This window comes from Coregonus lavaretus, assembly GCF_964263955.1.
Source record: "Coregonus lavaretus genome assembly, chromosome: 5".
In the NCBI taxonomy this organism is placed as follows: Eukaryota; Metazoa; Chordata; class Actinopteri; order Salmoniformes; family Salmonidae; genus Coregonus; species Coregonus lavaretus.
Window position 1 is genome coordinate 71,402,208 of NC_139992.1, and position 22,971 is coordinate 71,425,178.

At 42.2% G+C, this 22,971-nt stretch overlaps 2 protein-coding genes across 3 annotated transcripts; both read left to right on the plus strand.

Annotated features, from left to right (window-relative positions):
* Positions 1-1,203: 1,203 nt before the first annotated feature.
* On the plus strand, positions 1,204-17,201 carry egfl6 (EGF-like-domain, multiple 6; the record flags this gene model as incomplete). The annotated part of the gene is made up of 13 exons (XM_084161404.1): positions 1,204-1,277; positions 3,836-3,942; positions 4,498-4,590; positions 5,035-5,154; positions 5,344-5,463; positions 5,909-6,043; positions 6,131-6,253; positions 7,570-7,638; positions 10,481-10,735; positions 14,454-14,531; positions 14,606-14,701; positions 14,948-15,210; positions 16,388-17,201. 13 exons carry the CDS (start codon positions 1,204-1,206, stop codon positions 16,493-16,495), a joined length of 1,641 nt encoding a protein of 546 aa, XP_084017530.1. The 3' UTR covers positions 16,496-17,201.
* A 2,063-nt stretch (positions 17,202-19,264) lies between these two features.
* LOC311129925 (ras-related protein Rab-9A-like) lies at positions 19,265-22,820 on the plus strand. Of its 2 annotated transcripts, none has more exons than XM_084162477.1 (4): positions 19,265-19,399; positions 19,865-19,985; positions 20,107-20,136; positions 20,239-22,820. In XM_084162477.1, exon 4 carries the CDS (start codon positions 20,281-20,283, stop codon positions 20,884-20,886), a length of 606 nt encoding a protein of 201 aa, XP_084018603.1. In that variant the 5' UTR covers positions 19,265-19,399; positions 19,865-19,985; positions 20,107-20,136; positions 20,239-20,280; the 3' UTR covers positions 20,887-22,820. The 2 variants fall into 2 exon arrangements, with proteins under 2 accessions (XP_084018603.1, XP_084018604.1); XM_084162478.1 differs by having other exon boundaries at positions 19,917-19,985.
* Positions 22,821-22,971: the final 151 nt, after the last annotated feature.

Genomic DNA, 22,971 nt, shown 5'->3' on the forward strand with positions numbered 1-22,971 from the left:
TATGTGGCAAAAGTCATTGTAAACTTAAGCCATTGGGTCTTAGACATCCAATAAGAAACGGTAATAACACATTGCCGTGTTTCTCTGAATTTAAAGGAAAACCTGACACCCAAACATTCCCACAACACCATTGTCTGTTGTGTATACTGGGGGCATAGCCAGATCTAGACCAGATGTTAGAGTTCACTTTGAAAGTTTGCTACCTCATTAAGGGCTTTTATGGCTTGAGATTAGCTTCACTTGAATTTGGTATAAGCATGTGTGAGAGCAGGGCTTCATGGGTGCTGGTCATGAGCAGGACATCAAAGGACAGTGCAGCTCCTAATGACAGGCCTGGTCACGACTGGGCCCTGCAATTAACACAGGAGATCCAGCTAATTACCAACCAGGACAATGTCAGAGCAAGACATGGCATAAAGAGCCAAGTACGGTGGAACATTGCAAGATAGGAGTGGTATCATCATGAAGCAACAAATAAACACTGTTTTTAACACCAGGTCAGGGCAAGCATGTAGGTGAAGTTCACAGACCTCCTGTACATATATCTGGTATTTAATACTACACTGTACATCTTATTTAATGCTTCAAGTATAGTCGCAAATGTGATCAAATATCTGTCCCTGCTGGTGAAATATTGCAGTAAAACTATTATCAGTCATATGTCCCTGGATTGGGTTTACCAGTGGAGATGTCTGGTGCACCCTCCAACGTACAGCCCCGACCCCCTTCAGTCCCTTTCCCGTCCCCTCTACCACTCCAGACTCCTTACCATGCTCACACCCCAGTGTCACTCATTGTAATGAAAACCTACCTCTGGAATTTCAGCTGAGAGACAGAGAGAAAGAAAGGTAGTAGGAGAGACAGAGAGAGAGGGCGAGAGAGAGAGAGAGAGAGAGGAGAGAAGGAAGAGGAGGATACAGATCACATACACTTTTATCAGGAGAGTGAAAAAGAGTGAGAGAGAAAAAGAGAGAAAGCAAAGTCTACCTACTAGAGGGGAGTGTGTGTGGTGGGGAAACACAAGACTCAATTGAGACTTGTTCCTGGGCTGGGACCCCTGTGTGAGTGCATGGAGTAAGAGCAAGCCCTTGGGAGGAGCAGAGCACAACCGAGCAAGAAACAGAGCGAGTGAGAGCTTCTGTGAGAAACACAGAGAGAGATAGAGAGAGAGTGAGAGAACGTGAGCTGTACCCAGTGAAAAACATGCAGCCCCTCAGCTGGATCGGTGCACTCTTCTTCCTGTTCTATGTTTCCTCTGGAAATGCAGACGCCAACAGGTAAGTGAGCAATCAATTAATCCTATGGACTGCTGTAGGAAACGATTGTCAGAGATATATAAATGTTCATACATTATAATGTAGTTCATGCTGCTGTCATTGTATCTGTTCACTCTGAAGCCTGCAGCAGGTGTAAAGCTCAGTGTTTATTGGTATGATTCATCTGGATAGTAGAGGATTCAGTATGGACATTCCATTGCAGTGTCAAGGGAACAGCACTGCAAAAGCAATTGTCACATCCCTAGGTAACACTCCTAACAGCTACTAGCTAACACTCTGGCCAGACACAGCTGTGTGTTGTAAGTGTTGTAAATGCATTATATACCATTACTTATACAGTAGTAGCAGTCGCCTCTTATTGAACTGCCATTACCAGTAGCCTGCTCCTGATTTTTACTAATGAGACATGTGACAAGCTCATTTTAGTAATTTAGCAGACACATATCTAGAGTGACTCAGTTTAGCTTATGACAATCACAGGCATGTCAGTTGGTTTCAATATGTAATAATGGGAAAAGTGGTGTTTTGGTGCAATGCATGCACTCACTCTCAGGCTGTCTGCGCCTTGGCCAGGGACTATGTGAGGTATGGGGGCTGTCAGCTAAATGTTGCTCCTGGCACGGCAACTGTTAATCACTGAAGGACACCTGTCACACTTAGGGGCCCCTAGGCTATTCTGGTTGATTTCTACCAGGTCTCAGATTCTTCCAGTCCCCCTTGAGCCAGGGCTGCTTTTAGGAAGCCATGCGTGGAACGCCAGAATGCCAAATATCTGGGCCATTTGAGATTGGCACTGGGCTAGAGGTTAGAGGGCTCCTCAGATCAGAAGGTTTCCCCAGCCAGATGTGCGTTTCAAAAGTTAAAGTTATTTTGTGATCCTTGAGGGTGCATTTCAAGCAATGAAAGGGGAAGCAGCAGATTGACATCCCATCCCAATCTAATTTACAGTTTAAAAATACACGTGCAATTCAATCACTATGTATATTATTTCCAAAGTGCTGACTTGTTGACGGTCACTTTAAGAGTAATCAGATGAGGGTCATGAAAATGGAGGGAATAGGTTCCTGCTTGAGGTTAACATGTAACACTGTAAGGACATTAAGGAGTGACTGATTAAGTGTAAGTAGAGAGTGTAACATGCTCATTTCCCCATCTGTAATCTACATCCTGTCAGGCTGACTGCTCTCCATAGGTAGCCCCCTTTTTCTTCCTATAGGAGGGAGCCGGGGGAAACTTTATTTGGCCTGTTAGTTTTCCACACCACTGCCATGGTGCTATTAAGGCCACAATTTGCTGGGTTGACTGCAGGGCTGCATTTGAGATGACTAAATTAGACTATGTGTTGAAGTCAATTATCACCAAAAAGCACCCGGCGATGGGTCCTACTAATCACCCCAAACAACCCCAAACAGGTACCCTAAAGTACACCAACTCGTGACTCGACCATTGGTGACTCTGACTTGGACTCGACTCGGACTTAGCCATAGGGATTTGTGACTCGACTCGGACTCGAGCACTGCCTCAAAGTACCCCAAACAACCCAAACAGGTACCCCAAAGTAACCCAAACAACCCCAAACAGGTACTCCAAAGTAACCCAAACAGGTACCCAAAAGTACCACAAAAAGGTACCTTAGGTACATTGCCAGGTCACTGACCTCCTCCCTGAAGACTGTCTAATCGCTGTAGGTGATCAGGCCTACCACCGCCATGTCGTCAGTAAACTTGATTTTGGTGTTGGAGTTGTACGTGGCCACACAGTCGTGGGTGAACAGGGAGTACAGAAGGGGACTAAGCACACACCCCTGGGGGGCCACCGTGTTGAGGGTCAGTGTGGCGGAGGTGTTGTTGCTTTACCGCTTTTAAGCTATACTTTTAAAAATAAATAAGGCATGCATTGTCTGGGTGAAGCCTGTGCATGATCTGTTATTGGACAGTGTGCCTGAAATGAAAAAAAGCCTTAATTATCAACATTTGAGCCACAGGGAATTTGTCAAAAATAATATGTATACTGTAAATAATATACAAATATGCATTTACACTTATACTCTCGCAGCTATCTGATTCCCACCTATATTTTCACTACTTGGCTGCACTCTCCTGGGTCAGATCTATAAAAGTTGGGGGTACTTTCAGGTACCTATTTGGGGTTGTTTGGAGTACTTTGGGGTACCTGTTTGGGGTTGTTTGGGGTTGCTTGGTGTATTTTGGGGTACCTGGGGTTGTTTGGGGTGCTTTGGAGTACCTGTTTGGGGTTGTTTGGGGTTGTTTGTCTTTGGGGGGGCGGGTACACTAATTTAGTGATCCAATTCTCTTCTCCATTTGCAGCATATTTACTGCAAGTTGTGTTTATTTGGGTATTTGTTTTCTTCTGCGATCCATTATAAAGTTATACTCATGATCGTATTATGATCAAACTTTACTCACCAATTGTGTTATTCCTAATCAAGCAGCTTTAGTCAATAAACTCACATTCAACTGGCCCTCAAGGAATGGAACCAAATATCTAACAGGGTAGAGCTGTGAATCACCTATTTTCCCTGTCCTTTATGTGCACAGGCACCGCAGACAAGTCCCCGCCGGTGGCCAACCAGGTGTGTGTCGCTATGGCAGGAGACTAGAGTGTTGCTATGCCTGGAAAAAGAACAGCAAAGGACAATGTGAAGGTAAGCATCTCAACAAAACAAGTTGTGGTTACGGTTAGTCAAGATGTACTGTATTTGACCTTGTCATGTTGTTTGTTTGTACGGTGATTAGAAATGTATTTGTATAGCTGTGCTCATCAAAGTAACTTTTTCTTTGTTTCGTTGAATGAAAATATCATATACTGTACATTTGACATTTTAGTCATTTAGCAGACGCTCTTATCCAGAGCGACTTACAGTTAGTGAGTGCATACATTCTTTCATACTGGTCCCCCATGGGAATCAAACACACAACCCTGGCGTTGCAAGTGCCATGCTCTACCAACTGAGCTACATGGGGCTACGTAAATGGATATTCAATGAATGGAAACCTCAAGTTTAAGAATTCTAATTGTTCTCCACAATAATGGGTTTTCACATTTGTTATTCTTTGCGGCGGGGTATTTTCCTGCACCAGAAGAAATGTGGACTAAATTACCTCAGTTATAGTAAAACTGGCATGTTTGAACCTCAGTGAACCTGCATAAACCCTCTTATTGCCGCTGGTGGTATTTCTCTCCTTGAATGCTTTACCAGCTCAGTGTGAACATGGCTGCAAGCACGGAGAGTGTGTTGGCCCCAACAAATGCAAGTGTTACCCAGGATACACCGGAAAGACGTGCAATCAAGGTCAGTGGGGTAACTAGAGTCAATGGAATGAGGGTCAAAGGTCAGAGAAATGTGAGCCAAAGTGGTCTGTTTATGGAGATCAACTTGCAGCTCAGATTTGTAGCCTGTCTCTGTAGTTATCCCTCTCTACTTCACAAGCCCCTGATTGATCACTTGATCATCATGTTTTGACACCTTTAAAGATGCCTCAATATTTCAATATCAAACTATTAATTTTCTGCCTATGTAGAATACTTAATCTGGAGAAACCTAAAATGTATTCAATATGTTGCCCCTGGGACCACGTAAGATATGATGTCCGTGGGACAATATTCAAGTTTGATGTCTCTGGCGAAGCCACAATAGACTTATAGGTGCATTATTTCTGATTACAAACTAATATAGTATAGCCATAAATATCCCTGAAGTACATAACTGAGGATGACTGTCTGTCTCTCTGTCCAGATCTGAATGAGTGTGGCCTGAAGCCCCGTCCCTGTGAGCATCGCTGCATGAACACCCATGGCAGCTACATGTGCTACTGCCTCAACGGTTACACCCTAATGCCTGATGGCTCCTGTTCCAGTGAGTGGGCACTGTAACCCCTACTTTACCTGCTGCTATTCACTCCAAGAATAGTGTTAGTTTTACACTGTACCTGTAGTGTTTAAGAAGTTCTCTTTCCTGTGTGTGTGTGTGTGTGTGTGTGTGTGTGTGTGTGTGTGTGTGTGTGTGTGTGTGTGTGTGTGTGTGTGTGTGTGTGTGTGTGTGTAGACTCCAGGACGTGCTCCCTGGCCCACTGTCAGTATGGCTGCGAGGAGGTACAGGGGGAGATCCGTTGTCTCTGCCCGTCTGCAGGTCTGCAGCTGGGGCCAGACGAGAGGACCTGCGTGGGTGAGTACCACCACCTTGGACCACCAACCCTGACACTATATCACTTCATGAGGACTTCATGCTGGTTCTCACTGGACCACTCCACCTCATAGATTAGCAGCTACTGAACACAATAGAAGGGGTCAACATCTTGGAGCTTTGTAAAGCTCTGTGAAGACTCCATTATGTGGTTTCACATTCCTGCTCCATCTCAAGGCTTCTCACATAAGAACTTAATCATCTGTAGCAGCCAGTTGGATAGAATGGGGTAGTGTTTCTTACCACAAAACTGCTTGAGTTGAGTGGGAGCCAGTGTCCAATTGTGGTGCTAAACTAAAGTGTCAGTAAGGGATGGTTGACATTGATCCAAATATTTAACCCTATGCTACAATGTAGAAAACAGAACTCAGTCATTTCGTGTTTATTCAAATCTGTCTCTGTCTTCCTCCCTTCATTATGCCTTTAGATATTGATGAATGTGTAACTGGGAAGAACCTGTGCCAATACAACAGACAGTGTGTCAACACGTTTGGCAGCTACTACTGCAAGTGCCAGAACGGCTACGACCTGAAGTATGTTCATGGAAAATATGACTGTGTAGGTAAGGTATACAATCATTTCATATATACAACAATTTGCTTTTAAAAAATCTGTGAGGAGATATCAAATCAGTAAATGTATTTTTCAGACAATGACGAGTGTGCGGACAACACACACAAGTGCAGCCACCATGCAGTCTGTCTGAACACTCAGGGATCCTACAAGTGCAAGTGCAAACAAGGCTTCCGTGGCAGTGGCTTCGAATGCTCTGGTGAGAACTGAACAGATTTACTATTCATCAATCATCAAAACATTCTTAGAGTAAAAAACATTTGATAGAAATGTTGTTGATGTGCAAGGGGGCCACAATCGGACAGTGTTTTTTTCCCAGACTGCATATACAATATTCAGATCTTATATCGATACAAGAGTAAAAAGTCTCTCAGACAGTTATTTTATGATAGCATATTTCAACTGTACTCTTAAAACATCAGCAAACATCAACACTGCCAAAGCCAGTTTCCTGTTTTCAGACAACTTCTGCACTCTACAGATGTTACTCAGGGAGAGCCCTTGATTCAAATTACACCTGTGTAAATATCTGCTGTTCTACCGAACCCAGCCATCTGAAGGACAGAGGAAAGGAGAGGCATGTCTGTCTGTCTGTCTGTCTGTCTGTCTGTCTGTCTGTCTGTCTGTCTGTCTGTCTGTCTGTCTGTCTGTCTGTCTGTCTGTCTGTCTGTCTGTCTGTCTGTCTGTCTGTCTGTCTGTCTGTCTGTCTGTCTGTCTGTCTGTCTGTCTGTCTGTCTGTCTGTCTGTCTGTCTGTCTGTCTGTCTGTCTGTCTGTCTGTCTGTCTGTCTGTCTGTCTGTCTGTCTGTCTGTCTGTCTGTCTGTCTGTCTGTCTGTCTGTCTGTCTGTCTGTCTGTCTGTCTGTCTGTCTGTCTGTCTGTCTGTCTGTCTGTCTGTCTGTCTGTCTGTCTGTCTGTCTGTCTGTCTGTCTGTCTGTCTGTCTGTCTGTCTGTCTGTCTGTCTGTCTGTCTGTCTGTCTGTCTGTCTGTCTGTCTGTCTGTCTGTCTGTCTGTCTGTCTGTCTGTCTGTCTGTCTGTCTGTCTGTCTGTCTGTCTGTCTGTCTGTCTGTCTGTCTGTCTGTCTGTCTGTCTGTCTGTCTGTCTGTCTGTCTGTCTGTCTGTCTGTCTGTCTGTCTGTCTGTCTGTCTGTCTGTCTGTCTGTCTGTCTGTCTGTCTGTCTGTCTGTCTGTCTGTCTGTCTGTCTGTCTGTCTGTCTGTCTGTCTGTCTGTCTGTCTGTCTGTCTGTCTGTCTGTCTGTCTGTCTGTCTGTCTGTCTGTCTGTCTGTCTGTCTGTCTGTCTGTCTGTCTGTCTGTCTGTCTGTCTGTCTGTCTGTCTGTCTGTCTGTCTGTCTGTCTGTCTGTCTGTCTGTCTGTCTGTCTGTCTGTCTGTCTGTGAGTAGCAGAGGGGCCACAGTGCACTCTCTGAACCAGGCAGTTGACACTAGCTGATGTAGCCTAGGTGACATGATAGGTGCGCTGAGGCTTTGTGTAAACGAAGATGCCTTTATCTTTTTGTAGTCAAGCCCTTTTATCAAAGCTCGTGGGACCAGGGAGACAAAGGCAGTACAGATGATAATTTCCTCAATGGTGAGATGTGTATGGAATGCAACAAGGCTCTCCACTTCCTCTGTTCGCACCCCCCCCCCCCCTGCCTACCACTGTTGCTTTATGAACTCCCCCTCCCCTCCCTTCCCTCTCTCATGGCTTAAGGCTGGCTAGGTCCTATCCGCACCACACACAGCTTGATCTGCCATGTAGAAGTCAGCATGAAACCATTTTACACTTTGCAAGTACATACAGTATATATGGCTGAAGCTGGCTGTCATGCACCCATGCATGGAGTATGACATTCCTGTCTGTCGTCCTACCCTCTGTGCTCATCTGTCATGTCTATGACAACATGTTTACACAAAAGAAAATGAATGTATTTCAATGAACAAGGTAAGTCTGATGAATGATTTAGTCATATCCCAGTTTACCAATTTACATATGGCTACGCCGAACTATTTGTTTTTTAAATTATAGGAGCAAAAAAATACTTCACTTTATTTGGAACGGCAAGCCAGACAAAATGAAACAGGCTTATTTATTTAATGAATATGAGTTTGGGGGGCTAAATATTAAAGCATGTCATACAAGCATGTCATACAAAAGTTATACTTAAACCTGAACTGGTTCTCCAGTAGATTAGTAAGAATGTCTCATCCCTTGTTACAAAATTGCCTTTTTCCCTTTATCCAGATGACAACATCTCCCTTTCAGTTAATTCAAAATTGAACCTTTTTCAAAATATCACCTTTTTCAAATTATCTTTGTTAATGATATTATGAATAGGAAAGGTGGAGTTATGTCACATGTGCAGCTAACAAAAATATATGGAAATGTTTGCTCTCTCCAAAATTACAACCAACTGATTGCAGCATTACAGCAAAAATGGAGAAGGCAAGTGAAAGGGGGAGAAGGTAGGGAACTTGTTTGTCTGCCCTTTATTAAAGACCAAAATTGGCATAAATAGAAATATATACCAGTTTCATTTGAGGACCAAAATGTTGACAGCTGCACCATAGAGGTTGCAAAATAATTGGGAAGAGATTTTCAGTGTGCCGATTCCATAGCACATGGTTTATGAATTTAAACACAAAACAAAGCTTGATTCAAAACGTAGAGTTTTTCTATTTAATTTATTATGCCACCAACAGAATGTTATGTATAAGGGGCATACAACCATCTCAGCTCTGCAGATTTTGCTGCAAAGAGACAGAATCAATAGATTACTTATTCTGGTGCTGCCCCTATGTAGCTTGTTTCTGGTCACAGGTTCAGGAATGACTGAAAAAATCACAACATTTACCTAAAATTAACCCTACAAATACCACTGTTGGGAGATTTGGAACGAAAGAGAGAAGCGCCATGTCTGTAAAATGTGTGTACATGTAACAAACAAAAAAAAGAAAAAGCTGTAAAAGCAACTTTTTTTTGTCCATCCATTCAGTGATTTAGAACAAATTCCCATGACATACTCTCTGACATGTTTCGGCTTTAAAAACTATAATGGCTTTATAATCTACACTACCGGTCAAAAGTTTTAGAACACCTACTCATTCAAGGGTTTTTCTTTATTTTTACTATTTTCTACATTGTAGAATAATAGTGAAGACATCAAAACTATGAAAGAACACATATGGAATCATGTAGTAACCAAAAAAGTGTTAAACAAATCAAAATATATTTTATATGTGAGATTCTTCAAATAGCCACCCTTTGCCTTGATGACAGCTTTGCACACTCTTGGCGTTCTCTCAACCAGCTTCACCTGGAATGCTTTTCCAATAATCTTGAAGGAGTTCCCACATATGATGAGCACTTGTTGGTTGCTTTTCCTTCACTCTGCTGTCCGACTCATCCCAAACCATCTCAATTTGGTTGAGGTCGGGGGATTGTGGAGGCCAGGTCATCTGAGGCAGCACTCCATCACTCTCCTTCTTGGTAAAATAGCCCTTACACATCCTGGAGGTGTGTTGGGTCATTGTCCTGTTGAAAAACAAATGATACTCACACTAAGCCCAAACCAGATGGGATGGCGTATCGATGCAGAATGCTGTGGTAGCCATGCTGGTTAGGTGTACCTTGAATTCTAAATAAATCACAGACAGTGTCACCAGCAAAGCATCCCCACACCATAACACCTCCTCCTCCATGCTTTACGGTGGGAAATACACATGCGGAGATCATCCGTTCACCCACATTGCGTCTCACAAAGACACAGCGGTTGGAACAAAAAATCTCAAATTTGGACTCCACATTTCCACTGGTCTAATGTCCATTGCTCGTGTTTCTTGGCCCATGCAAGTCTCTTCTTATTATTGGTGTCCTTTAGTAGTGATTTCTTTGCAGCTATTCAACCATGAAGGCCTGATTCACACAGTCCCCTCTGAACAGTTGATGTTGAGATGTGTCTGTTATTTGAACTCTGTGAAGCATACTGAGGCTGGTAACTCTAATGAACTTATCCTCTGCAGCAGAGGTAACTCTGGGTCTTCCATTCCTGTGGCGGTCCTCATGAGAGCCAGTTTCATCATAGCGGTTAATGGTTTTTGCTACTTCACTTAAAGAAACTTTCAAAGTTCCTGACATTTTCCGTATTGACATGTCTTAAAGTAATATTTTGATTTGTTTAACCATTTTTTGGTTACTACATGATTCCATATGTGTTATTTCATAGTTTTGATGTCTTCATTATTATTCTACAATGTAGAAAATAGTCAAATTAAAGAAAAACCCTTGAATGAGTAGGTGTTCTAAAACTTTTGATGGGTAGTGTATAATGGCTGTATAACCTCAGGATTTTTGCCTAAGCTCTGGTATAACTGCATCAGATTCCACCTGTGATTGTAGTTCCAGAGGTCTGACCTGGTTCTTCTTCCTGCAGCTATCCCAGACTCCCCAGTGAGACCCAGACTGCCAGGAAAGCTGGACAATGAGCAGATCAAGAACATCATCCCCGAGCCCCAAGTGACCGTCCCCCCTCAGATCCGCATGCAGCCCTTCGACTACGATGGCGAGACCTACATCGGTGGCTCAGAGAAGGTGGGCCAGGTGGACTTCACTAATGTAGGGGAGGAGGAAGAAGAGGAAGAGGAGGCAGATGTGGACAACCAACTCAATCCAAGAGGAGATGTTTTCAGTAAGCCTCCTTTCCCTCTAACTCCTTCCCACCAATCCCCCTATTTATTGCCATCGTGGGTGGTCCCAAATATGATTACACTAACGCTGATAATATGGACTTTCACACACCATTACTGCTGTGGTAGTGTGCAGAACTCGTAGTTATTCAGAAATACAATCCCCTAGTTGCTTCAGCTAAATCAAAATGGCAAGAACTTTGTGATGTATACTCTTCTTTTCACTCAGTCATATTTAGGTTTACACATTTTCTATGGCCTCATATAACACTGAACAGGACGCTCTCAAACACATCTCTACAAGTCAAATTTAGGACATATATCACAGGGTTATTGCTCTATGCTCTGTTGTGTGAGGGTTAGCGTAGCCTACAACGACCCTATGACCAAGCTGCCCATCTGTCTACTCTTTCTATTAGCTACCCCCTTGCCTTCACACAGACCTACAATATATCCTCTCTGGACAGGGGGAATGTATGGAGTTTAAGGTCTGGCCTAATTACAGGCCCCCCAAACCTGACTGCACATTTCTCCGGCCGGCTGGCCTCAGGCTTCTTGGCCATGCTTGAAGGAAGTCTAGTCTTATCTATCTGTCCTATGTATCTCTTGTCAACTGCCAGGGAGTTGTTTAATTAAATTCATCGTAGTTGTTAAAATGAAGGGTACTATTTATTAGGTGTCTTTGACATAAACCTGAGGTACACAATAAAACCTATATCGCTTATCAAACACAGTTATACTTGATATACACACATATGCATGCACACATATCTTGGAAACTATGTATAAACAACACCTGAGCTTCTATTTTTATCTATAGGAGTCAGATGAGCCACTGTCACTTCACAGTTTTATTCAGAGAAAGCGAGGACTGAGGAGTGCTTTGGATTCCTTTAAAGATCCATGGTTAGCTGGACTAAACGCATGGATTGAGTCCCTTCTGACGCTAACCTTGTTTAAGACATCTCAAAGCTGCAATGTGATGTCAGTCTGTCAGGCAGTGTAAGCTTGAGGATTACCATTCCACAATAAAAGGTCAGTTCTAAGCCCTGGACCTGAGTGTGTGTCAGGATCCAACCTGTTGCTTCATGTTCTGGGCACTGAGTAGGTCTATGGCTTAGATTGAAAAGCTCATTCTCAGTAAGCAGAATAAAAAAGCAGCAGGGTTGGGCTCAAATTAAATTGAGAATGCCTCATAAATTCTAATTCAATTCTTGAATTTGAATTGAATTTGCATTGAAGTAGTAAACGGGATACAGAATTACAATTGGAATTTGAATTAAAATAAATATAATTTAATTCAGTGAAATTCACAGAAATTCAAATGCCTCTTCTATTATTAGGTGTAGTCTAAATATAAATATTGTACATAAAACATCAAACATGTCATTATATACATGCATATAGTTTATGGGGAAACTGTTGAAATGAATGATCAAGGAAAACAAAACAAAACCTGTATGCAAATATTCTAAGTTATTATATTTAATTAATCACTTAAATTGTGTGCATTAGTTTACCCCTCAAATTGACTTCAAAAAGATGCCAAACAAATGAAATGGTTGGTGGAAATATAATTGGCTATTGTAAGCACTAAAGTTAAAAGAGTATATGAACATTGTTTTCAGAGAAAAGTGATATATTCTTTGGTATCTGGCAGTATGACCTGTCAGATTAAATTAAACTCTCATGTTCTATGAATGAGTGGAATTTATTTGAATTGCACTGAATTCAATTCTACTTCCTGTCACTCTAACTCTAATTCTACAGTACATCCTGTGGGGTACGTCCAATTAAATTTGAATTTCAACTCATGAGTTGAATGGGAGTCAAATCCAAAATGTTTAATTCAGCCCAACCCTGGTAAGCAGAGAATGGCCTCTGTTTCACATATTAGATTCACATGCTGTAAATACAACACATCCTGTGAGGTATAAATAGATCATGTGGTTGGAGGACAATACAACAACACATTAGCTTACACTAGAAGAGCTCTTACAGTGTTATGTGTTACCTCCAGCTCTAAATAAGCTGTAAATCAAATGTAGCAAGAGAGTGAATATATTCAACCATGAAGTTGAACTAAGTTACTGTTAAATGCTGTGTGTTAAATGCTGTGTATAGTTCAATACATGCTCTATGCATGTAGGTTGATGTAATAAACCAGATCTGGTCCTAGTGTTTGAAAGAGTGTTCTGTTTCACCCATGTCATTTGCGATTGACCTTTGAAAGGAGACTAAGGACAGAAAAACAGCTGTGCTGAATACCAGTGTGACAATCCCACACAGCCAGGCCTGGGAAAGAGGTGGACGCACTGAGGCCATCAGTCAAACTGTCACACACAACCACTTCTCTAACCTTCTCTGGCCATGGGCTGAAACTGAAGGTTGAAAAGCAAATAGAAACCCTTGAGAGAAGGTCATTTCATTTGAGTTGTGGGAAAGAAATATCATGAGGAGCACAGGAGGTTGGTGGCACCTTAATTGGGGAGGACGGGCTGGTGGTAATGTCTGGAGCGGAATCAGTGGAATGGTATCAAATACATCAAACACATGGTTTGATGCCATTCCATTTGCTCTGTTCAAGCCATTATTATGAGCCGTTCACTGCTGAGATGAGTATAATCAGGCCAGGATGCATAAAAGCAATGAAATATGCCTTTCAAGCCAAATCAATCCTTTTGCTCAGAGACAACATATGGCCTCAAAGACAGTGGAGCTTATAGCTCTTGGGATAGAACACATGCACAGAAGTTGCCTCTGTAGCTATTTGGCTAAAATGGATAGGATTATTATTATTATTATTGGCTCTCCATCTTAAGATGAAAACCCATTTGAGTGTGGGCAAAGGATCACACATGTGATGGTATGCCTCTCAGTGAGACAGTAACAAGGCTGCGTTTTGCTGCTAGTGTTGATCTCTTTAAGGAAACAAGTCAGACAGCAGCCTGAGCCTTCGTCAGGACGACTCAAATAGCAAGAGGAGACAGGCCCCGAGACATTCATCAGCTCCATGGAGGAATTTCACTCTGCCGCCATGTGAGCGCCTTGGGATACACTCAGCTCTCCCTGCGCCTACACTCCCCATCCACTAGGAAGAGGGGGAGGAAGGGATGCAGAGACTCCAAGCCTTTTATTATCGTCCCCCAGAACAGCTGTTGAGCAAACAGATCTGACTCCCTGACAGAGAGAGTCTGTCATCAGCTCCTCAAATCCCCTCACACACCAGCCCTCTCTGGCTGGGCAGGTTCACTTAGCAAAGCCGCTGTACATCTGGTTGTCTAGAGCAACTCAGTGAAGGGGGAAGTTTGTTGGGAGAGCTTTAAGATGCTTCAGTTATAATATCCTACGATTGAAATGCACCATCTTGAGAGATAAATGTCAACAGGGCAGGCTTCCACTTGCAGGCTTCCACTTCCCTGACTGGCTTTTGTTTTATGAGGGGAAATCTCTCAACTGCATAATCATCTGGATGATCTTCAGGGATCACATTTCTTAAGAAGAATGCTTGTAACTGAAATGACTTGTTTTGATAGAGCTAAATTAAGAATGTATAACTGTTTAGACAATGTTATACATACACAATTATCAAGGCGGTTAATATCCTGTTTCAATATGTCTTGTCTTATGTCTTGTTTCTTTGTGCTTTTTGTGAAAGTGAACTACATTATCTTGACATTTGATGGACCATATTATAACAGAGTTATCTCTCTCCCAAAGCAGTTCCAGAGGACTTTGAGTCAGTATTTGGTCCTGAAACGGAAGTCAAAGAGATCGAAATAACTCCAGCACAGGAAGGTAATCCTTGGTTTACTTGTTGACATGATGTGGGTAATTACTGTGTATCGTTGACATCTGAATGTGCCTTCCAGAGTTCTTCATGGACTGCAACTTCGATCAGGGCGCGTGTGAGTGGGTGCAGGACAAGGACGATAACTTCGACTGGAGCGTGTCCTACCATGAAAATGGTACAAATCATACTGTTAATAGGGCATGAATAGTATTTTACCTCCTATATTTGCCATGTAGATGCATATAGTTTTATACATTGACTGATAAGGTAAATATGTTATTGTCCACATGATCATCTGAATCTATCTTCCAGAAATTGCTCTTTGCTGTGCTTAATCTATGTATTCCCAAATAGCTGCTAGTCATATGTTAACGACTATCACTGATCAGCCTGTGTCCACTCCCTGGTCCCTAACCCCCAGGTATGGAGTATTACATGGCTATGAGTGGTCTTCTGGGGGAGAAGAAGGACCAGGCCAGGCTAAAGCTACTCATCAGTGACCGGGCCCAGCAGGGAAGCTTCTGCCTCACTTTCAACTATCGCGTCACGGGCAACCAGGTGGGCTCGCTGCGGGTGCTCCTGAACAACAATGCCTACCCGGTGTGGGAGCAGAGCCGCAGCCGAGACCAGGACTGGCAGACAGAACTGCTCACTGTAGCCTGGAAGAACCAGGCCCCAGAATCTGTGAGTCACAATTCCATTCAAACGCTTAGAATAATAAAGGACCCATAGAATGATGCCAGTGTCAGTAGATAATAGTACAGTGCATTCAGAAAGTATTCAGACCCCTTCCCTTCTTCCACATTTTGTTACATTACAGCCTTATTCTAAAATGGATGAAATTAATTGTTTTCCTCATCAATCTACACACAATACCCCATAATGACAAAGTGAAAACAGGTTTTTATAAATGTTTGCAAATTTATAAAAATAAAAAAAACAGAAATACCTTATTTACATAAGTATTCAGACCCTTTTCTATGAGAGTCCACTTGTCATGATTTGGAAAGGCACACACCTGTCTAAATAAGGTCCCACAGTTGACAGTGCATGTCAGAGCAAAAACCAAGCCATGAGGTTCGAAGGAATTGTCCGTAGAACTCCAAGACAGGATTGTGTCGAGGCACAGATCTGGGGAAGGGTACCAAAAAGTTTCTGCAGCATTGAAGGTCCCCAAGAACACAGTGGCCTCCATCATTCTTAAGTGGAAGAAGTTTGGAACCACCAAGACTCTTCCTAGAGCTGGCTGCCCAGCCAAACTGAGCAATCGGGGGAGAAGGGCCTTGGTCAGGGAGGTGACCAAGAACTCGATGGAGAAACTCCCCAAATACAGGTGTGCCAAGCTTGTAGCGTCATACCCAAAAAGACTTGAGGCTGTAATCACTGCCGAAGGTGCTTCAACAATGTACTGAGTAAAGGGTCTAAATCAGGGTTCTTCAATTCTGGTCCTGGTAGTTAATTGCACTCACCTGGTGTCCCAGGTCTGAATTAGCCCCTGATTAGAAGGAGAGGATGAAAAACAGAGGTGTTTCGGCCCTCCAGGACCGGAATTGAAGAACCCTGGTCGAAATACTTATGTAAATGTGATATTTCTTTTGGGATTTTTAAAATAAATTTGCTAAAATGTCTAAAAACCTTTTTTGCTGTGTCTTTGATGAGGGGAAAAAACAAATTAATCAATTTTAGAATAAGGCTGTAACGTAACAAAATGTGGAAAAAGTCAAGGGGTCTGAATACTTTCCGAATGCACTGTATGTTCTATGTATGCCGTATTTACTAGCACAATGTTTAGAGAGGTTGTTAATTTAATCAGTACCAATTTCCAGAACATCTCATCAACATCTTTGCTCTCATTCTGCAGATCATCTTTGAAGCTGAGCGTGGGAATGGAGTTAGGGGAGAGATTGGGCTGGACAACGTGGTGCTGACCTCAGGCTCCTGTCAAGAGGAAGATGCTGCCATCTTTTAAACTGCTCAACTCAGTGAACCTGTAGAATCAGTCCACTGTGTTTGACACACACCTCAAAGGCAGAGCTAGCAGAAGTATCTACCTTTAGTCTGCTCTTTTCAGAGAGCACACACACACACATCTTCATAATCCCAAACTAAGGGTGTATTTTTTTGCTGTACTGTATGTGCAACAAGTATTGTTCAGCCGTCCACATAGGAAAGTGTTGCACAAGGGTTTGAGCAATAGTATGTGGAGGGATTTCTGCAAGTTTACAAGACTCTGCTTTTGAACTTTTCCTTTAATTTGAGCCACCAAGACAAAGAGTAATGTCCACAAATAAATGATCCGATACATATATACAGTGCGGTTTTCAATATTCACAAATACTTTTAATGTTATTCAAATATTTTCACATTAAATATCTGGTTTTTATATGTGAGGATATGGCAGGCTTGTCTACAAAAAACAATATTGTGTTGCTTTTTCATTTTCTAAGTGATAGTGAAATATTGCAGTTAGCTGCAATATAGAAATAAATAAGATATACTAAGACGTGTAGTTATGTGAAATCAAAATATGAATATTAGATTAATCAAGAAGCCTTCACTTGAAGGTTACTGGGTTTTAAGATCATATTATGTGTATGTAACAATGAATAAACTGCTGTAAATTGTGCTTTCATATCGTAATACATAAAAAATGTTTTTATAAGGACTCTGTCCATATTTCATTCTCATGGTCTTTGCTTGCGGTCACCAGCTGCTTGTCACTCTGAGTCTATGAGGCACTGTATACTAAGACTGTCACAACCTCTCACACACCTTCAAGCTTGATCTGTCATTACTGCTAGATATTGCTGAGCGATTAACCGAAATGTCTGTTATTTTTAGGTTTTTAAGCAACTAATTATTGATGACGGTTCAATTATTTTAATTCCATTTCTTTAAAAAAAATCTGTGAGCTGGATGCAGTTTCTCTAGAGATAAATCAGATCAAGCCAGAACTGTGCGATATAGCAGGGAGTTGGCGTACACATCACTAACAAACTGAAATGGTCCACCCACGCAGACAGTGTGGTGAAGAAGGCGCAACAGAGCCTCTTCAACCTCAGGAGGCTGAAGAAATTCGGCTTGGCACCTAAAACCCTCACAAACTTTTACAGATGCACAATTGAGAGCATCCTGTCAGGCTATATCACCGCCTGGTACGGCAACTGCACCGCCCACAACCGCAGGGCTCTCCAGAGGGTGGTGCGGTCTGCCGAACGCATTACCGGGGGCAAACTACCCGCTCTCCAAGACACATACAGCAGGAAGGCCAAAAAGATCATCAAGGACATCAACCACCCGAGCCACTGCCTGTTCACCCCGCTATCATCCAGAAGGCGAGGTCAGTACAGGTGCATCAAAGCTGGGACCGAGAGAATGAAAAACATCTTCTATCTCAAGGCCATCAGACTGTTAAATAGCCATCACTAGCACATTATAGGCTGCTGCTGCCTATTGAAATCACTGGCCACTTTACGAAATGGAACACTAGTCACTTTAATAATGTTTACATATCTTGCACTACTCATTTCATATGTATATACTGCATTCTATTCTATAATATTATTCTGTATCTTAGTCCATGCCAGGCTAATGCTTTATATTTAACTTCGTCTGTCCTCTGGTCACCGGTCAAAGATTATGCAAAAAGCAGCTAGATGTTGGTAGTCTGGTCTAGTCCTATCTACCATGTGTTTTGTCGCCCTCTGGTGGCTCTGTTTCTGTAAGAATCCGAAGTGGTGTTGATTGAATACTGCAGCTAGCTAGCTATTTACTGTCTAAAACCATAGAAAATGATAGAGGCCTCTAGCGGCCAAAAGGCTATTTTAGCATGGGCAGCGCCATTGAGGCACTGAGATATAATAAGAACTGGAGACCTCGTCCAAGATGTTTTCAAGGTAATCTACTCACGTTTGCATAAGCCGATTCATGGACCGTCTATATCCGGGTAGCACTCAGTGCGCACAGGGAGCAGCGGGAGCAGCGAAGAAGTCATCATGTCATCTAAAAACATGGCAGACATTGGATGAATATAAAATGTTAATATCTTCGGCTGGGAGTGAAGAAAAAAAATGTGTCCTCCGCAACAATTATTTGAATAATTCAATGGATGTTTTGTGCACAAAGGTATTGACTAAAGTGTCTTATTAGGAATATTCTAATCTGACTTCTCTATGTGGGCATGTATGGAAATTGTATTTCTGGGCCGGGCGTCAGTTAAACAGCAGTACCTAAGCAAAACTGTAGCAGCCGAAACCGTGCTTCTAGGAACCCGGGCCCCTTGCATTGAGGGCTTCCACCACTTTAATACAGCCAAATGGCTGGGACTTCCAACTTTATTGGCAGATCCCACCTGGTGACCCTGTTGGAGTCATGTCCAACTGGGTCATCAGGAAGGATTAGCCAATGGTAAAGAAGAAAACTGTATGCACTCACTAACTGTAAATCGCTCTGGATAAGAGCATCTGCTAAAATGACTAAAATGTCAATTACTTTAACATGGAGATAGCCTCATTGCTGTCATAGACGCTATAATGGCACAGATACAAAGATGAGTCCTCTATCAATCTCTATGGTTAAAACAGTCACCAGTATAGTTGTATTTGTTTAAAATGGCTTTTTATTATAAATAATCTGCAATTGCAAACTGAGTGATGAGACTCGAGAATATTTGACAGTACTGTAAAAAGCTCGAGACTTCTTAGGTCACATGAGTGGAAACAGAGGCTAGGCCGCCGACGCAGCCATCAGTGTTGATCGAGTGAGAGCCAGCTAGTTAGCTAACTGCCATCGAAGCCAAACAATAGACAACTAGAAAAAAGCTATCAACCATCACAGTCCTCGGATGTGTTCTTCAAAACTTGCCAACCGTAAGGTAACTAAGTGTCTGAAGGTTTAGCTAGCTAGCTAACGTTAGCTAAATAGTTTTCAGCAGGCTTGATGGCTAGCTAGGCTAACTAGCATAACAAAGCTAGCTAAATATTGATTGTCATCCAACTTCAGACTGTTGTGAGGGCGTTGTGCCCTATTTGTTATAAGTTAGTTACAAACAATATTTCACCATGATTTTTTCCCGTATCATAATTACCTAGCTGTTTAGCTAGCTAGCTATACAAGACGAACTAACGTTAGCTAGCTAACTATTTAGCAATTTCACTTGTTAGCTACTGTTAGCTAACAGTAGTAATGACATGTCAGTTTAGCTATGTAACGTTATCAGTATCTTTTGTAAAAGGGCCGGTAATACAGACAGCTGTGCAGTCACTGCACTGAATGTTTATGTTATGTAGTTATACTTGAAGGTTCAGTCAACACATTGCTTGCTAATATTTCATTCCAGCTGGTTTAATGTTGACTACTCTTCACATTATAATGACCGACACGTGACTAAGGACCCGGCCACCGTCTGTAACACTTGATCCGGGCCAGCAGAGACCGTAGGAGGCTTCACTAACTCACGGGTAAGTCAAGTCTCTTCCGGCAAGGTTAACCACATTCCCCTTCTCCCAATTTGTGTGGGGATTTTTGACTAGTGTTGAATTGCTGTAAGATAAACTGCTAACATGCAAGTGTTTTCCATAGGTTTCAGAATATCTACACTGAGCAGTAAAGGTAAGTAGCGCCTAGACATATACTCTTTAGGTGGAAAAACAGGTTTGAGAAACTTGAAGGCTATTTTGCTACAGTTGTTAGTTACACATTGCTGTCCCCCAGGTCCTATTCTCCAGAGGAAGAGTCCACTGTCATTTAAGAGCCATGACCGCTAAGTCATCCCTGCTGAAAGTCATCCTGCTGGGAGATGGAGGAGTGGGGAAGAGCTCCCTCATGAACCGCTACGTCACCAACAAGTTTGATACGCACCTCTTCCACACCATCGGCGTGGAGTTCCTCAACAAGGACCTGGAGGTAGACAGCCGTCTGGTCACCATGCAGATCTGGGACACGGCTGGACAGGAGCGTTTCCGCAGCCTCAGGACTCCCTTCTACCGCGGCTCCGACTGCTGCCTGCTCACCTTCAGCGTGGACGACAACCAGAGCTTCCACAACCTGGCCAACTGGAAGAAGGAGTTCATCTACTACGCCGACGTCAAGGAGCCCGAGAAGTTCCCCTTCGTGGTGCTGGGGAACAAGGTGGATGTGACGGAGAGGCAGGTGTCTACTGAGGATGCTCAACAGTGGTGTCGGGATAACGGCAATCACCCTTACTATGAGACCAGTGCCAAGGATTCCACCAACGTAGCTATAGCCTTTGAGGAGGCGGTGCGGAATGTGCTAGCCATGGAGGAAAGGGCAGACCACCTCATCCCCACAGACACAGTTAACCTCCACAGAAAGCCCCGCTCCAGTGCTTCCTGCTGTTGATATAATGTAGGGCCTACAACCTATAAAGAACTGGAGCTAGGAAGACACACACAGGCTTATCAACACTCATGCTCTCTCAAATACTGTATGCAAGTACTGGCTAGTGTCAGTGGATGATAATCCACTGGGTATGTTGGTCTCTGGACTCATTGATGTAAAGAGGGTACTGAAGAAGGGTATTATTATAATTTCAATCTGTGCCATCTTTGATTGATATATATCTTAAAACATTACATTATATTATTACAACATATATATTTACAAAGTTTCATTTCCAATTCATGTTACACACTCAAAGTACCCTTTTTTTGTAGAAAGTGTTTCTTACACTGTGACTGAAACCAAGGTTGAGATGAGCTGCCTTAACAGTGAAAATATATTTGATTCCATTCAAAATGTATTGAGGACCTTATCCAGAGATATGACCCCAAATGTGATACTTTAAAAGCAAGTCACTTTAATCAACTGACCTGAATGGGATTAGGAATATACATAATATATTCATATTTATAACATCAATGTTGATACAAAGCAGAGTAATTTATGAAGTATTTTTATTTGATGAAGTTTATGGTCTACTGTCACTACTTTATTGTACAGAGGGAGAAATATAAGCAGAAATTAAGGCATTTGTGATTTCTTACTGTTTATTAGAGGTGCTGGTAGCTGAGAATTCTATATAACTTGCTGGCCTTGCAATATTTGTTCTGAACATACCGTAATTAATAAGTTATCATTATGTAATGGACTCCATGTTTTAACACCTGCACAGAACGACAAGAGATAAGGAATGTTCAATAAATAGTTGAGTTGGTATCCTATGTGTATGTCCTGCATGACATATTATGCTCACTACCACTAATAGTTTGTAAAGAATAGTTTTTTTTATCATACCAGAATTTCAGTGATCCAATAACTTGGCTAATTGTAATTAAAAGATGGGTGATAAGTAGGTGGATATGATTGAACAAGTTAAAATACTGTATGTACCTCAAATTGTATTTGTCACATGCTTCGTAAACAGTGAAATGCTTACTTATGGGCTCTTCCTAACAATGCAGAGAAAAATATAGAAAACTAATAAGACAAGGAATAAATACACGAGTAACGATAACTTGGCTATATACACGGGGTACCAGTACCGAGTCGATGTGCAGGGGTACGAAGTAATTGAGGTAGATATGTACATAAAGTGACTAGGCAACAGGATAGATAAAACAGTAGCAGCAGTGTATGTGATGAGTCAAAAGAGTTAGTGCAGCTGTAGAACTTTGAGGATCTGAAGGCCCATGCCAAATCTTTTCAGCCTCTTGAGGAGAACGAGGCGTTGTTTTGCCTTCACGACCTGTGTTGGTGTGTGTGGACCATGTTAATTCCTTAGTGATGTGGACACCAAGGAACTTGAAGCTCTCAACCCACTCCACTACAGCCCCGTCGATGTGGATGGGGGCATGCTCACCCCTCCGTTTCCTGTAGTCCACGATCAGCTTCTTTATCTTTCTGACGTTGAGGGCAAGGTTGTTGTTCTGGCACCACACTACCAGGTCACTGACCTCTTTATAGGCGGTCTCATCATCGTCGGTGATCAGGCCTACCACCGTCATGTCGTCAGCAAAAACCGTTGCCAGTTTTTCTATGGACATCTAATCTTACATGCATTTTATTTACATTCATGGAGATCAATTTCATTTTCTTCCTTACTAGTATAGTTTTGATACTAAGACTTTGGATTTCAACAGTTATTGCTTATTGATTTTACAGTATTGTACATTATCACAAATCCCTTGTTTATATTTCATCTAATTTAGGTAGTGTGCTGAGAACATTTGTTTTTGATCATCTTTCATATTATTTAGCTGCAGCAGTGTTGTCCAGAATGATTGGAATGCAAGTTGAATGGAAAATGTTATTTGAATAAACTGTCCATGAATGAATCATTTCCCCTGAAAACATGTTTGTATTTCATCCCCACTATGAAAGAAAACTACATTATGAAAACATACACTTCAGAAAATATAAAGATATCAGTTAGAGTAAGACTTCAGCAGGAAGTCATTGAGAAATGTTTGGTATGATTGTTGCATT

Excerpts from the sequence above, each read along its gene's own strand:
- LOC311129925 (XM_084162477.1), top strand. The coding sequence starts at position 20,281 with ATGACCGCTAAGTCATCCCTGCTGAAAGTCATCCTGCTGGGAGATGGA.